At 44.4% G+C, this 17274-nt stretch overlaps 1 protein-coding gene across 15 annotated transcripts in view; it reads right to left on the reverse strand.

Annotated features, from left to right (window-relative positions):
- FARP2 (FERM, ARH/RhoGEF and pleckstrin domain protein 2) overlaps nucleotides 1-17274 on the reverse strand; it is a 270101-nt gene that overhangs the window by 80614 nt on the left and 172213 nt on the right. For all 15 annotated transcript variants that reach the window (XR_010590399.1, XR_010590400.1, XR_010590401.1 and 12 more), the window contains exons 15-18: nucleotides 16370-16459; nucleotides 9055-9188; nucleotides 6186-6267; nucleotides 1315-1552 (exon numbers count right to left, since the gene is read on the reverse strand). Coding sequence is in view for 12 of the 15 variants with exons in the window: in XM_065557154.1 (XP_065413226.1) it covers nucleotides 1315-1552; nucleotides 6186-6267; nucleotides 9055-9188; nucleotides 16370-16459 (544 nt within the window). In the remaining 3 variants the exon portion in view is untranslated. The remainder of the gene's footprint in view (nucleotides 1-1314; nucleotides 1553-6185; nucleotides 6268-9054; nucleotides 9189-16369; nucleotides 16460-17274) is intronic.

Here is a 17274-nt window from a genome sequence, read left to right on the forward strand (position 1 = left end):
GGCCAACGGCATATTGGGCTGTATTAGTAGGAGGATTACCAGCAGATCGAGGGAAGTGATTATTCCCCTCTATCTGGCACTGGTGAGGCCACACCTGGAGTCTTGCATCCAGTTTTGGTCCCCCCACTAGAGAAGGGATGTGGACAAATTGGAGAGAGTCCAGCGGAGGGCAACAAAAATGATTATGGGTCTGGGACACATGACTTACGAGGAGAGGCTGAGGGAAGTGGGGTTATTTAGTCTGCAGAAGAGAAGAGTGAGGGGGGATTTGATAGCAGCTCTCAACTACCTGAAGGGGGGTTCCCACAGAGGATGGAGTTAGGCTGTTCTCAGTGGTGGCAGATGACAGAACAAGAAGCAATGGTCTCAAGTTGCAGTAGGTGAGGTCTAGGTTGGGTATTCGGAAAAAGTATTTCACTAGGAGGGTGGTGAAGCACTGGAATGGGTTACCTAGGGAGGTGGTGGAATCTCCAACCTTAGAGGTTTTTAAGGCCTGGCTTGACAAAGCCCTGGCTGGGATGATTTAGTTGGTGTTGGTCCTACTTTTAGCAGGGGATTGGATTAGATGACCTCCTGAGGTCTCTCCCAATCCTAATCTTCTATGATTCTATCTATCTGTAACACAGAAGGGAAGCCAAATAAAACTGCAAAAAAGAGCTAGCACACCTGAGAACATGGTAGCCTCTGCAAAGGAAACTCAATGCTAGGCACTTGTCTGAGTGGTGCTGGTCACACTCAAACACTGGACAGGTAATCTAGAGTTCTTCAATGGAAGCAGAAATATTGAAGAGGGAGGATGGACCGGATTGCCTGTTATTGACAGTTCTGAAGAATGTCTCCTGCGCTAAATGACAGAACCCAGACGGAACAGTTACAAGACATATCTTTATAAGAAAAATACATATTTAGGCTGAGATTTTCAAGGCCACCTAGGGGATTAAATTTAATAGATGTGTCTAAATCCTATAGACAGCTTTGAAAATCTCAGCCAAGAGAGCTAGATACCTATATAGCTCCCATCTTCATAGTTACGTGAGCAACTGCTACATACATAAAAATAGAAACACTCTCAGCCTGCAGGAGAAACAGCAAAGCTTCTAGGTGGCGAGCTTGCTTGTGCATCCAAATGACAGAGAGAAAGAGAGGGTGAGTTCTGTGTATAACAAAATTTTTGAGAAAAGCTAGATCAAAGAAAGGAGTTTTGCATTTAGTTCTGAGCTGCAATACTTCTGGATCCACTAAGAGATGCTGAAATGCAAAACTGATATAAAGGAGAGAACAGAATTCAGACTAGCATCTTCACCGCTCACTCACTCCTGCAGTCGGCATAGTCCTGGTGTTCTACTGTGTAGTGTTTGCAAAGTCTCCCCAGGATCAGCTTGTAGTGTATCAGCCTCTGGATGGGCTTGAGCAGGAAAGTGTTGAGTGGCAGATAGCAAACCTTCTGCAATTCAAACTCCTTATAAACCATTTCCAGTTTCTTTAAGCACTTAGTTGCTTTCTCCAGTTCTGTCAGGACCTCATCATGTTTCTGCAAGTAGCTTGTAAACTCCTGTTGGATCACAAGAGACACAGGAATGACTAGAAACTGGGGGGAAACCCTTAACATGGTCTAGATTTGACCAATGGACATCAAGAAACACTAGCATCCCCTTGTCCCTCATCTTCAGTTTTATTTACAATACTGAAACATGAAAAATATAAACAAAATCTGCATATGCCCTGACTGTTGGTAAAAATAAACATTTGCAATACCATATATCGTAACTGCTCTATTAAAAATCTCTAAAATATATTCATATATGGTTGGCTGGCTTTTGTTCTCTGGAGAGGGCCATTACTTATACTTCATAGGTGGAATGGATAGCACTGCCTATTATTAAGGTTACCTGACACTTCCCATTACAAGATCCTGTTTTCAGTTGCTTATAACTTTGCCAAGCTTTAACTGTTTGGGCTGAATTTTTTCCTGCTGGGTGTCTGCCTCAGGCTGAATTTTTTTTTCTGGAAAATTTCAATCAAAACAGTTTAGCTATTTCTGACGCCCAGGCAGAGTGGAGGAGGAAGCCATCTGACTTAAATGCAAAGGGGACAAGAGCCGGACTGGAGGGTGGGAAAGAAGTATATTGGTACAAGAAGACAATTGTGACTGGTACTCGTTGGGCAAGGAGATTGAGAGTGGGAGCTGGGGAACAGGATGGAGGGGAGGCTGGGAGACATTGTGGGAGAGACCAGGAGTGGGTGGGAGGAAACTGGGAGCCAGTTTGCGGGAGGAACTCTGAGATTAGACAAGGAGCTGGAAAGCGAAGGCGAGACTAAGATTGGCTGTATAAAGGGACTGGGACTTGAAACCAGAGGGGGGTGGGGTGGGGAAAATGGGTATTGGGGGCCAAGGAGACAGATCAGACAAGAAGCTGGGGGAGAACTGGGATTGGCTGAGCAAAGAAACTGGGATAAGGAGCCAGGGAGGTGATTGGGGAGACTAAGATTGGACGACGAGCCCAAGGAGAGATACTGGGACTGGGAGCCAATGGTGTTAGTGGGGAGACATGGACATGACTGGAGGGCAGAGGTTGGGTGGGGAAGAGTGGAAAGAGATCAGACAAGGAGTTGGGAAGAGAGAACTGGCACTGCCTGGGCAAGGAAACAGACTGGGAGTTGGGGTGGGGGTGAGATTGGGACTCTGACAGTGAGCCCAAAAGGGAGAGACGTGGAGGGCAAGACAACTGGGACCGTGATCAGAAGCCTAAGGTGAGGAAACTGGGACAAGGAGCCAGGTGTGTGGAAGAGATCAGACCTGGGACAGGTTGCAGGGGTTGGGGCAGAAGGGGTCAAACTTGAGGGGGACCAGAGAAGACAGAGAACACTCCCCTCCCGAGCCTGAAATAGAACCCAAGATTCCTGAAACTCAGCCTATGCAATTTGCCTCCCTTGTGTGTATGCATTATGATAAAGTCTTTAATTATCTGTTCACATACTATTTTTTCCACAGAACACCTGCATCATTTGGTGCACAGGCTGGGTCTGCTCTGGTGATGCATCAACACTGTATGGTAAAGGAGGCTGTTGTCTGTAGGATCCCTGCTTCATTTGTTGCAGAATTTGTATGGTATGTAGAGATGAGGCATGGAATTGTAGGGGGAAAAAGGAGAGTCTCATGGTTAAGGCATTTGAAGGCTGCCCTGGGGAACTGGATTCTATCCCTGCCTCTGACAGAGCTCCTATGTGATGCTGGGCAAGTCACTTAAACCAAACTATTCATAGGTGATCATGGATGGTATGTTCTTCATTTTCTGGGTGCTTGACTTGAGACCCTGGGATCTGGGTACAGAAGTGCTAAGCACTCAGCTGCAACTGAAGTCAATGGGAGCAGTGCTTTGAACATATAGCATATAGTTTGTCTTTCTCGCAGAGGGTAGAATCAACTTTGTTAGTACGAAGTGCAAGCTGGTCTCCATATTGGAAGAGAAGATTAAAGGACTAGAGACCCAAGTGTCAACCCGGCATTGCATCAGAGAAAATGAAGACTTTCTTGACAGAAGTCAGTGTTTGGTACTGCAGGCACAGCATACTGAAGAATCAGAGAGGGCAGTGCAGAACAGGGAAGAAAAACGGCAGCATGTGACCTCCAGAAGAAGAAAGAGGAGAACCCATGTACCCCCAATCTAGATAGAGGTAAGAAACCTTTTTCAGGCTCTCTGCACAGGTACTACGGCAGAGAATGGTTTGGAAGAGTCATCTGAGGGAAGGGATCAGAAGAAGACCCCATTGACCACAAGGCATGGGATGTATTGTCCTAGGGATGGGGGTTCCACGACCACCACTCCCAAGAGGAGACGACAGGTGGTGGTGGTCAGGAACTCCCTCCTAAGGGGGACGGAGTTATCCATCTGCCTCCCGTCCAGACCGGGAGACTTGAGAAGTGTGCTGCTTGCCTGGAGCTAGAATTCAGAATGTGACAGAGTGTCTGCCGAGACTAATCAAGCCCTCAGACCACTACCCCTTCCTACTTCTCCACATGGGCTTCAATAATACTGCCAAGAATGACCTTGAGTGGGTCACTGCAGACTACGTGGCTCTGGGAAAAAGGATAAAGGAGTCTGAGGCACAAGTCGTGTTCTTGTCCATCCTCCCTGTTGAAGGAAAAGGCCCAGGTAGGGACCATTGAATTATAGAGGTAAATGCGTGGTTACGCAGGTGGTGTCAGAGAGAGGGCTTTGGATTCTTCGACCATGGGATGTTGTTCCAGGAAGAAGGATTGCTAGGAAGAGATGGGATGCACTTAACAAAAGGGGGAAGAGAATTCAACTACCTGAAGAGGGGTTCCAAAGAGGATGGAGCTAGGCTGTTCTCAGTGGTGGCAGATGACAGAACAAGAAGCAATGGTCTCAAGTTGCAGTGGGGGAAGTCTAGGTTGGATATTAGGAAAAACTATTTCACTAGGAGGGTGGTGAAGCACTGGAATTGGTTACTTAGGGAGGTGGTGGAATCTCCATCCTTAGAGATTTTTAAGGTCAGGCTTGACAAAGCCCTGGCTGGAATGATTTAGTTGGGGTTGGTCCTGCTTTGTGCAAGAAGTTGGACTAGATGACCTCCTGAGGTCTCTTCCAACCCTAATCTTCTATGATTCTATACAAAGTGATATATGATGCTAATTATGCTGAAAAATCAGGTCCACGGTATTTCAAATGGAACATTCCAAAATTCAGAGATTTTTCATATTTATTTCTCTGTGCCTTAGTTCCCAATTTCTAAAATGCAGATGACACTCCATCTCACGGGATGGTCTGGGGTCACATATTAAACAACAAGGATATAAGGAAATATTGAATAATTGTTCCTTAAGAGAGCCATTCTGTGCCCTGAATGAAGCTAGGTTGACCAGACAGCAAGTGTGAAAAATTGGGACGGGGATGGGGGGGTAACAGGAGCCTATATAAGAAAAAGATCCAAAAATCGGGACTGTCCGTATAAAATCAGGACATCTGGTCACCCTAAATGAGGCAGGCATCATGTGGAAAAAACAGTATGTGATCCCATAATTAATTACTATCATAATGCATATAACACAAGGGGGCTGAATTAGGGTTGCAGAGGCAGCCTTAGTTCTGGTGTTTCCTAATTTTTGAGTATATGCCATATAAAACAGTAACATGAATCTGAAAAGAAAAAATTAAAAAGTTACAATACAGTTGCTATTGCTGCTTAGTAGTAATTACAGTTTACAATCTACAAAGAGTGTACATAATATTTGACAACCAAAGAGAAAGGAGCTAGTACTGGCAATGTGGACATATGTAAAGTTTGCAAGCAAATGAAAAACCAGTTTAAGCTGGGTAAGCTTTGGGACTGACTGCAAGCCCAAAAGAGAGAGACTAGAACTCAGAGGGGTGGAGACAGGGGTAGGGAAGAGACCAGCAAAAGGATTTGTGCCCACTATAGTACACTCCTCTCCAGAATCTGGAATGGAACCCAAATTAAGGTAGTTTAAAGACAGCAGGACAGACACCTGTCACCCCCCACCCCTCCACACACACACACACCACAAAAATCAAACAAAACCAGATGTCCACTGAGACAGAGGATAAAAAATTTTGTAGAAATTAGTTACTATGGTAGAGATTGGTTGCACCAAAATCATGATATTTTTAACTATCTCTTATAGTTCACGTTATAAAAACAAACTGAAGATAGATCAAAAAGGCAAATACGGATAACTCCAATGACTGAAGAACCCAGTATACTTTTATTATTATATTATTTTATTATAACTATGCTAGTATAACTGTGTGTGAACACTATTCCCGAATAAAAATTATTTCATTCCTGAATAATTACTCCAGCATTTTTTTAAAAAAAAGCAGAGTTATACTGGCATCGCTATAGTGGAATAATTGTTCCTTTATAGCTGTGCTGTTTAATTTCCTCATGCAGACAAACGCTTAGTCTTCTAAGCAGCCAGCTCTTATCAATCTTAGATGTAGGTGGTATAAAATACAATGGCAGTAGTGTTAGTTGCTACAAATGGTCTCCTGTTATATTTTGTTTTAAAGTGATTTACAAACCATAATCAATTAATGTACAGATCACTGAGTTGGGTGAAAATGCTACAATTGGAACTACTACCCTGTCAATAAGTGATGCTGATCTGAAAATCTCAGAATTTCAAGAGTCAGTTCTTCTACCTTCAGCATACACATGTTCCTCAGCATGACATCTCCAATCCGTTGATAATCTCCTTTCACATGAGAGTTGGATTGTCCTTCCCTGAAATAAACACAAACAATGGAAATAAACAATGGAATGCGAAACTGTACTAAGATAAGGGCCCTGGATTCACAATTTTTTAGAACAACGCTTCCTCAGCTCTCGTCCCCTAACGCCCCTACTCTACTTGCGCTACATTGATGACATCTTTATCATCTGGACCCATGGAAAAGAAGCCCTTGAGGAATTCCATCATGATTTCAATAATTTCCACCCCACCATCAACCTCAGCCTGGACCAGTCCACAAAAGAGATCCACTTCCTGGACACTACAGTACTAATAAACGATGGCCACATAAACACGACCCTATACCAGAAACCTACTGACCGCTATACTTACCTACATGCTTCCAGCTTTCATCCAGACCACACCACTTGATCCATTGTCTACAGCCAAGCTCTACAATACAATCGTATTTGCTCCAACCCCTCAGACAGAGACAAACACCTACAAGATCTCTATCAAGCATTCTTACAACTACAATACCCACCTGCTGAAGTGAAAAAACAGATTGACAGAGCCAGATAAGTACCCAGAAGTCACCTACTACAGGACAGGCCCAACAAAGAAAGTAACAGAACACCACTAGCCATCACCTTCAGCCCCCAACTAAAACCTCTCCAGTGCATCATCAAGGATCTACAACCTATCCTGAAGGATGATCCATCACTCTCACAGATCTTGGGAGACAGGCCAGTCCTTGCTTACAGACAGCCCCCAAACCTGAAGCAAATACTCACCAGCAACCACACACCACACAAGAAAAAACACTCACCCAGGAACCTATCCTTGCAACAAAGCCCGTTGCCAACTCTGTCCACCTATCTATTTAGGGGACACCATCATAGGACCTAATCACATCAGCCACATTATCAGAGGCTCGTTCACCTGCACATCTACCAATGTGATATATGCCATCATGTGCCCCTCTGCTATGTACATTGGCCAAACCAGACAGTCTCTACGTTAAAGAATAAATGGACACAAATCAGACGTCAAGAATTATAACATTCAAAAACCAGTTGGAGAACACTTCAATCTCCCTGGTCACTCGATTACAGACCTAAAAGTCGCAATATTACAACAAAAAAACTTCAAAAACAGACTCCAACAAGAGACTGCTGAATTGGAATTAATTTGCAAATTGGACGCCATTAAATTAGGCTTGAACAAAGACTGGGAGTGGATGGACCATTACACAAAGTAAAACTATTTCCCCATGCTTATTTCCCCCCCTACAGTTCATCATATCTCCTTTTCAATTGCTGGAAATGGGCCATTTTCATTACCACTACAAACAGTTTTTTTTTCCTCTGCTGCTGATAAAAGCTCACCTCAACTGATCACTCTCCTTATAGTGTGTATAGTAATACCCATTGTTTCATGTTCTCTGTGTGTGTATGTGTGTATATATATATATATATATATATATATATATATATATATATATATATATATATATATATATATATATATATATATATATATATATATATATATATATATATATATTCCTACTATATTTTTCACTACATGCATCCGATGAAGTAGGCTGTAGCTTATGCTCAAATAAATTTGTTAGTCTCTAAGGTGCCACAAGTACTCCTGTTCTTTTTGTGGATACAGACTAACACGGGTGCTGCTCTGAAACAATTGTGTGTGTGTACTAAAGATGACTTTTGGATAACGAAAGGAAACAAGACGTATTCTGCCTTTCAATCCATCTCCCCATGCTTCCTACTTCAGTTGAAATAATGGGGAACAGCAAATATGGTGGCCACAAAAAAGAACAACCAACCACAACCACAACCACCCCACAATCACATGAGGAAAGGATCAGAAATTAACTCCATGATGAGGTTGGTATAACTGTTCAGAGATTTGTAAAAATAGTCTTGACAGGGTACCACCTGAGTTTGAGTTATTTTTGTTAGTTTTTGTACGCTGTATTTGTTCACTTCTGTTCTTACAGAACTAGGCTGCTGTAACCGTATACAATTATTTGGCTTATGCCCTCTCTGTCAGAATCTTCATAAGCTGAGGCACAACAACCAAGTCATGAAATCCAGGGTCTACACAAAGAAAATTTTGTTTGCTACTATAAAGAGGTAGAAAAAAAATCACTAAATAAATTAAATTCCATGAACAGAACTTAGCACATTGGACCTATGATGGCTAGTTAGATTCCAGTACGTTATGTCTCAGGCTACAAGAAAATAACACAAAGGTCATTGGTCCTGGAATCCCTTCTCTAAAATCAGAAAAGCTGTTCTGTGAGAAATTAATAACTTTGCTTATGCATCTTTTATTCGTAGAAACATTTGTTTTCCAGTTACTTTAACCTGACCAAGTAAAATACCCCAAAGAACATGTACTATTATCCTTTTGACCTGGTGTTTCTTCTCGTTGCTAGGGCCAGGAAAATTAGGTCAAAATTTTGGAACAGGGAGCAATAGGTTCTGCTGCAAAAACTCACATCTGTGCATGCTGAATACATAACTATACACAAAAAGGTTGATTAGGTATGCTATTATATAATTTACATGTACAAATCTGAGGGATTGTGGGGACAATAATGCATGAAATTGTGGCCTTTTAAGAGTATTCCAGCTGTATTTTTTCCCTTCTATAATTTATATTTTTAAAAACACCTCTTCATTTATTCCTTTTACACAGTTTCAGAAGTGCCAAATTGTACAGATTGAAGGATCAGCTACAGCCTTCGCTTGAGCATATAGCAGACAATCCCCAAGAACTCAGGCACAAAGCTCACTATTAATTCTTACCATAGTGCTACCCTCTGCTCCATCTCTTTCAGGAAACTTCGGTGAAACTCATAGATTGGATCTATATTAGAGAAGAGCAGCGTCATCAGACCTTCAGGCATGGCATTCTCCTTGATGACTGCACTGCGGAACCACTGCAGGAGAAAATATAAATAATGGTCATTTGTCAAATGTTATTAACAGACAATCTGAATTTTAGCTCCTGAAGATATAGGGCGAGGAAGAGCAGGAGGAAAAGGGAAACGTCTAAGGAAGAGATCATCTAGCGAATATAAAGAAAGATGCAATTTCTCTCCTCACCAAGCTTCAAAAATTTGAAGTGTCATTTGGCCCCAGCCATAGGCATATTCCATGTTCCAGTGGCAAGATGCAGATAGACCATTCTACAACCATAATAAATTATGTGATTCTGGAACTTTCCCACAACCAGTGTTGTATAATTGTTTTTATTTCAACACTAATGTAATGGTTCTTTTGTAAAGCTTGTAACAGTAAATGGCGTTATTCAGCAGTTGGAGACATTGAGAAAAAATATATAATACAAAGCAAAATATCTTTAGTTCCCAGTGTTTTCACAGGGAGGAAGGGAACATACCTTATGTCTTTGAGGTGCCAAGTATTTCAGTTATCTTATGTAGAGTTTAGAATTACTCAGGTGAAAGAGGAGGAAGTTACTCACATTGTGCAGTAACGATGGTTCTTTGAGATGTGTCCCCCCTATGGGTGCTCCACTGTAAGTGTGCCTGTGTCCCCGCATTGCCAAGCAGAGAATTTCAATAGCAGTCCGTCCCATCCGCACATGTGCATTGCCTCACCCGCCACGAGCCTAGCTAGCATGCGCAGGCATTTCCCTCTCAGTTCCTTCTCTACCGCAGTATTTATTAGCAAAACTCCAAAGTAGAGGGGAGTAGGGTGGGTCGTGGAGCATCCATAGAGACAAACATCTCGAAGAACCATTGTTACTGCACAAAGTGAGTAACTTCTTCTTTGTCTTTGGGTAGTGTCCCTATGGGTGCTCCATTGTAGGTGACTCCCGAACAGTTACCTTGTGCAGTAACTGAGGTTGTTCAAGATGTGTGTCCTCGTGAGTGCTCCACTTCAGGTATTGGTTCGTCCCAGTGCCGTCGATCGGAGATTTATGGTGGCAGTATCCGCGTGCTGCCTCTAGCGCGCGCACAACCCAAGCCCTCCAGTTCCTTCTCTATCACAGAGTCCTAGCAGCGAACTCCGAAGTAGAGGAGAGGAGGGTGGGTAGTGGAGCACCCACAGGGAGACATCTTGAAGAACCTCAGTTACTGCACAAGGTGAGTAACCCTCTCTTCTTCTTCTTTGAGTGCTGTCCCTGTGGGTGCTCCACTTCAGATGACTGTAAAGTAGTGCCCCTCAGAAGGCAGGAGGGACTTCAGGTTCATTTGAGTTGTAGAGATAAGTACAGTTAGGCCAACTATGGCATCAGCCCTGTAGTCTTGAGTGATTGCATAGTGCTCAGTGAATGTGCGGACAGAGACCCAAGTGGCCACCCTACAAATCTCTAGTATTGGAACATTGTTTAGGAATGCTATAGAGGTTGAAATTGATCATGTGGAATGCACTCTGATGTGGGTAAGAGGGTCTGCATTCCGAATATGATAGCAAATGTTGAATGCATGTAGAGATCCATTTAGACAGTCTGAGTGGATATTGCACAGCCTTTCAAATACTTGGTAGTAGAAATGAAAAGTCTAGGAGATTTCCAGAAAGGTTTGGTCCTTTCCAGGTAAAACACTAATGCCCCCGTGACGTCCAATGTATGCAAGACAGTCTCTGTTGGAGTCTCATGAGGCTTGGGATAGAACGTAGGAAGATGGATTGGTTGGTTCATATGAAAGGATGATGTTACCTTTGGTAGAAATTTTGGGTCCGGACGTAGCATGACCTTGTCTTTGAAGAATATTGTGTAGGGAGGCTCGGCCATGAGAGCCCCTATCTCACTCACCCATCTGGCGGAAACAATAGTGACCAAGTGTAGGAGGGAACAGGTAGCTGAGGGTTCAAATGGTGTTCTGGTGAGGTCTTTCAATACCAGACTGAGGTCCCAGGCCGGAGTAGGTTGGCAAATCCCTGAGTAAATGTTCTGGAGACGCGAGGAAGTGTTAAGCGATGGGGTGCGTGAAGACTGAGGTCCCATCAATCTCATGATGGAATGCTGTAATGGCTGCAAGGTGAACTTTGATTGAGCTTGCTACTAAACCCGAGCATTTCAGCTCCAGTAGGTATTCCAGCACTAATGGTAGCAGTGTTGTGGAGGCCAGCATGTGTTTTTCTTGAAGGAGGAGAATCTCTTCCGGTTTTGAAGGTAAGTATTATGCGTGGTTACTTTCCTGCTGTTTAGTAATACATGTTTGACTTGTTCCGAGCAAGCTAGTTTGCCATAATGGAACCATGTTTGTAGGTGGAGTTTCTCCAGATTTGGGTGAAGAGTGCAACCGTTGTTCTGAGACAGCAGGTCCAGATGGCAAGGGAGCGCTTGAGGGGCGCATGTCGCCATGTTCACCAGGTAAGGGTACCATGCTTGTCCGGACCACATCAGAACTATGAGGATAACCTTGGCCTTGTTTAGGCATATCTTGTGTACCACGCATGATATTAGGGGAATCTGTGGGAACACGTACGAGTTGTGCATCCCATATGATGAGGAAGAAGATAGTCCCCCAGTGATTGTGGTCCCATTCCCACTCTCGAGTGGAACATTGCGCATTTGTGCTTTTTTGGAGATGCGAACAGGTCGATGAGGGGAGTGCCCCACCGGCAGAATATGGATAGTAGGACTCCGTCATTCATTTCCCATTTGTGTTCTCAAGAGGCGTACCTGAGTTTGTTTGCCGACACGTTCTGACAGCCAGGAAGGTTTGTGTTATGATGTATGCACTAGTTCCACAGTTTCATGGCTTCGGTGCATAGCGAGTAAGATTGAGCACCCCCGTGGCAACTGATGTAAAACATGCAAGCAATGTTGTTGGTCATTATATGAATTGATTCGTTCTTTATGCAAGGCAGAAAGCGTCTGCTGGCATTGCAGACCGCGCGTAGCTCTAATAGATTGATGTGTAGCTGAGTCTCCACAAGAGACCATTTGCCTGGAACCATGTGCTGATGCCTATAGGCGTCTGTCATGATTACTATTGATGGGGGTTTCTGTTGGAACGGGATGCCCATGCATACATTTTCTGGTCTTGTCCACCAGTGTAGAGAATCCAGGATATGGGGTGTTACTGCAAGTCATTTGTGCAGGCTGTGCTTGCTGGGTATGTATGCTGAGCTTAACCAGTCCTGTAGGCAGGGCATATGTAGTCCTGCGTGTTGTACCACGAACGCTGAAGCTGCCATGTGTCCTAGAAGTTGCAGGACAGCACGAACCACTATTTGGGGGCTGACTCTTACCTCTGAGATAAGGTTTGTCAGAGTTGTGAATCTGTGCGGGGCAGGGATGCCTTGACTTCTATGGCACTGAGATGTGCCCCAATGAAGTCCAGTGCTGGACAGGGATTAGAGTGGATTTTCGTTCGTTTATCTGTAGCCCTAGATCCCTGAAGAGTGCTATCGTCGTCTGGACTGTGCCCAGTGCTTCTTGTTGAGTTGGGCCTTTGAGAAGGCAATCGTCCGGGTAAAGGAAGATGTTTGCGTAGATGGGCCGCTACTACTGCTAGGGTTTTGGAGAAAACTCTTGGTGCAGTAGATAGGCCGAATGGTAGTACTCTGTACTGGAAGTGTTTGTGTCCTACTGCGAATCGCAGAAATTTCCTGTGAGCGGGGTGTATGGTAATATGAAAATAAGTATCTTGAAGGTCAAAGGCTGAAAACCAGTCCCCCTTTTGCAGTGTTGGAAGTATCGTGCCCAGTGTGATCATCTTGAACTTTTGAGTGCATACAAACTTGTTGAGCTTCCTGAGACCCAAGATAGGTCTCCATCCCCCGTTCTTATTCTGGGTCAAGAAGTAGTGGGAGTAGAACCCGTTCCCCCTGTATTGTGAAGGTACTCATTCCACGGCACCTAGTTGAAGAAAATGATTGACTTCTTGTCGTAATAGGTGCTTATGAGAAGGTTCCCTGAAGAGGGATGGGGAAGGGGGGAGGGTAGATGGATGGGAGGTAAAGGAGATGGTATATCCCAATCCTACGATATCCAGCACCCATTGGTCCATGGTTATTGACTGCTAGATGTGGCAGAATGGGTGAAGCTGGTGACCAAAGCATGGGGACAAATCTGGTGTAAGCACAGCCTGGTGAGGGAAGTCATCCACACCCTTGACAAAAACTTCAAAATTGTTGTTTGGGTGGAACTGTTTGAGAAGTCAATGGTTGAGATCGAGGTGTTCTCCATCGCTGCAAACGTTGGCATTGTCTTTGATTCTCGTATTGCCGCTGTTGCTGTCAGTTGAAAGAGGAATCCCTGTTCCACTTATAAGGCTGGAATCGTCTTCTCTTCGCAGGTGGAGTGTAGATCCCCAAATTGCAGAGAGTGGCTCGAGAATCTTTCATTAAGTGGAGCACCTCGTCTGTCTTGGCCAAAAATAGCTCTCTCAGTCGAAAAGTAGGTCCTTGAACTTGGTTTGGAGCTCTTTAGGTACGCCAGAGGATTGTAACCAGGATACCTGGTGCATGATGACAGCCATGGCCATGGTTTTGGCTGCTGTGGCCATGATGTCCAAAGACGCTTGGAGGGCTGTTTTAGCTATGAGTTGACCCTCATTTACAATGGCCTGAAATTGTGATTGTTTCTGCTTGAGGAGCTCCGCTGAGAACAAGCTAAGTTTCCCATAATTATCATAATTTATTTAGCCAGCAAGGCCAAATAGTTGGCAATTCGGAATTGTAATGTCGCTGAGGAGTAAATTTTTCACCCGAAGAGGTCGAGCCTCTTGTGGTTCTTTACCTTGTGGGGTCGATCTAAACTGTTGTTGTTTGCCACACTGATTAGCGGCATCGACCACCAAGGAGCTGGGAGGCAGGAGTGAGAAGAGGAAGTCCACCCTTTGGCAGGGACATACTACTTTATTTTAGCCCTTTAGCATGTCGGAGAAATTGAGGCCAGTGTCTGCCAGACTGTTTTTGCTGGTTCCAAAATCGCATCATTGATGGGCAGAGCAATTTTGGAAGTAGATGAAGGTTGTAACATTTGTAACAGTTTGTGTTGGTTTGTCTGCACTTCCTCCAATGGGATGTCCTCGCTTTGGTTGACCCGCTTAAACAGTTCCTGGAACTGTTTGAAGTCATCTACCAAGGTAGGCGGCGGTGGCATGATTACCTCATCCGGGGAGGAGGAAGAATTGTGAGCATGAGATTCGCTTCCTGATCAGTGCCTGTTTCTGTGTTATCCCCAACATCCTGAGCCTCCGTTGGCGGCAGGGTGGGAGACGTGGGATTAGACTTGAGCTCGCCTCTATGAGCCAGGGGTGGCCTGGAGTGGGGGCCCTGGTAAATTGCTCAGGGTTCCCAATGTGTCCATTGCATTGGGAAGGCCATCGGTGGACACATCCACAGTGGTTGAACCAGCTGGTTGTAAGGGTATTTTGGGCCCCATCTGGCTCCAGGGTGGTCGGTGGTCTTTCGGTGATGAGTGGTGCGGCGAGAAAGTGCATGGTTCCTACACATCATCATCATCTTCACTGGATGAGTGTACCACGTCATGAACAGTATGGCAATCTCCGCTATAACTTACAGGAGAGCCCTCAGTACTGAATAGTGGGGACTGCGGTGCCGACGAGACAGCCAAGTCACTCGGTTGCAGTAGATTTTGTGGTGGTTCTAATATCAGTACTGTCAGGGCGTTCTTATCAGTGCCAACGCTGGTGCTGTCAGTTGTTGTGTTGGTTTAGTTGGTGCGGTCAGTGCCAACTTGGTTTTCTCAACCAGTGCCGACTGCGATGTTGGTGCTGGGGGTGGAGGCATGGTGCCTGAGGAGACTCTCGGTACAGAGTCCCTTATGGGTGAATTCGGTGCCATGGAGAAGACACGTCGCTGTCTGTGCCTTAATTCTGTCTCCTTTGCTCAGGATTCAGCGGTGCTCGGAGAGTCATTGGTGCTCACTTGAGCATGTGTCGGTAGTGACCTGGCAGGAGACCACCTTATGTTTCTGCGGTGCTCTCTGCAGAGACGTCTGTGCCCTCTTCCTCAGTCTTTTAGGGTACATCTACACTACAGGGGGGAGTCGATTTAAGATACGCAAATTCAGCTACGTGAATAGCGTAGCTGAATTCGACGTATCGCAGCCGACTTACCCCACTGTGAGGACGCCGGCAAAATCGACTTCTGCGGCTTTCTGTTGGCGGCGCTTACTCCCACCTCCGCTGGTGGAGTAAGAGCGCCGATTCGGGGATCGATTGTCGCGTCCCGACGGGACGCGATAAATCGATCCCCGAGAGGTCGATTTCTACCCGCCGATTCAGGCGGGTAGTGTAGACCTAGCCTTAGAGGGAGACACGTCTCCTGTCCCTGCAAGGAGGGTGCCCAGAGAGGAGGTCTCTTGGTCTGGTTCTGGTTGGAGAGATTTCTCCATCAGTATAATTTTCAACCAGAGATCTTGGTCACGCCAGGCTCTCGCTTTCAGATTACAGTAGTGGGTGCATTTTTGCGGGATATGCGCCTCCCCAAGACATTGGACATACAAAGAGTGTCCGTCCAAAACAGGCACTGCTTTGTGGCAAGAGCCACATTGCTTAAAGTCTGGGGAGCCAGGCATCTTAACAGTTAACCGATCCCGGAGTGGGGAAACTATGGGGAGTGTAAACCGAGAACAAACTTTTTTTTTGGTTTTACTAAAACTATCACTAACACTAACTACATCTATTAGAAAGACTAACTACTTAAACTGCTATTTTTAAAAGTTGGATGGCTGAGAAGGACCCGGATGGCTTGGGTCGTTGCACTAGACACAGCACCAACGGTACCGCAAGATGCCTACCGTGCACATGCGACGTGCACAAACACTGCAACCATAAATCTCCAATTGACGGTGCCAGGACGCACCGGCACCTGAAGTGGAGCACCCACAGGGACAGCACTCAAAGAAGAATTTCTATTTTTTCAAGTTAATGGTTAAAAAAATCTACTGTGAGGAACAACAACATTAAAGTATAAGAGGGGTAACCGTGTTAGTCTGGATCTGTAAAAAGCAACAGAGAGTCCTGTGGCACCTTTAAGACTAACAGATGTATTGGAGCATAAGCTTTTGTGGGTGAATACTCACTTTGTCAGACGCACGAAAGCTTATGCTCCAATACAACTGTTAGTCTTAAAGGTGCCACAGAACAACATTAAAGAAATTTAACTCTCTTACTACTGTAATGACTTCTAGGTCTTTCACATATGTCCGTTCAGTAGCAAGAATCTCCTTTGCTATGAAATACACCTTCTCTGTTGGATATCGCTGAAAGAAAAGAAAAACTACCAATTAGAATTAAACAAACATACATATATTACATTTCTTATTTTTAATCATGAACTCACTTTCAACCAGTTACTGTATCTCTCTGGGGAGAATTCAAGCAATGTTACTTTGGCAAAACTGCTGCCTCCTGCAGTGAAAATGGAATGTTTCATTTTCAAAGCACTGGTAGTCAGATCAGTGTTGGATTTCTCAAACAAACACTGAAGTTGTTGTAAATTATTTTTTATTTGAGTCTAAAAGAAACCTCTAAACTAAATTAGATCACAACACCACCTTACACATATATAGCACTTTTCATTCCAAAATCTCAAAGCACTTTACAAGAGTGGGGAAAGTATTATTCCAGCTTTGACAGATTTTAAATGATTCTGTAATAAATTTAAGTATGACCTGTGTTTCTAATACAACAGCATCAGTGTTTTGGCAGTTTCCGAATCACTCTGCTTCCATTTACTCAAAGGTGACACTAATTAGCTAAGAAGCCACAACAATCAAAATGCTTGCTGCTTCGTTGCCAGGGGGTGACTATGGTAGTACTCTGCTCTATCAACATGGATACAGAGGTTTAAGATGCAGATGCTAGATCCTGGGCCTTTCCCGATGGCTGACTTTTTAATTTTAATATCATTTGTTCTAAGAAAGCAGACGCACTATATCTCTAGGCTGAGCAGATAAGGTGCCTAGGTACAGCTGACTGGGGTTGCAAGAGTTTGTAAGAAAAACAAAGAAATCCCACTAGGCCCTAAGCAATACCAGTTTGGAAAGGCAGTGAATTCTTACTTAAGAAGAGTTAC

The sequence above is a fragment of the Chrysemys picta genome, chromosome 9 (assembly GCF_011386835.1).
Source record: "Chrysemys picta bellii isolate R12L10 chromosome 9, ASM1138683v2, whole genome shotgun sequence".
NCBI lineage: Eukaryota > Metazoa > Chordata > Testudines > Emydidae > Chrysemys > Chrysemys picta.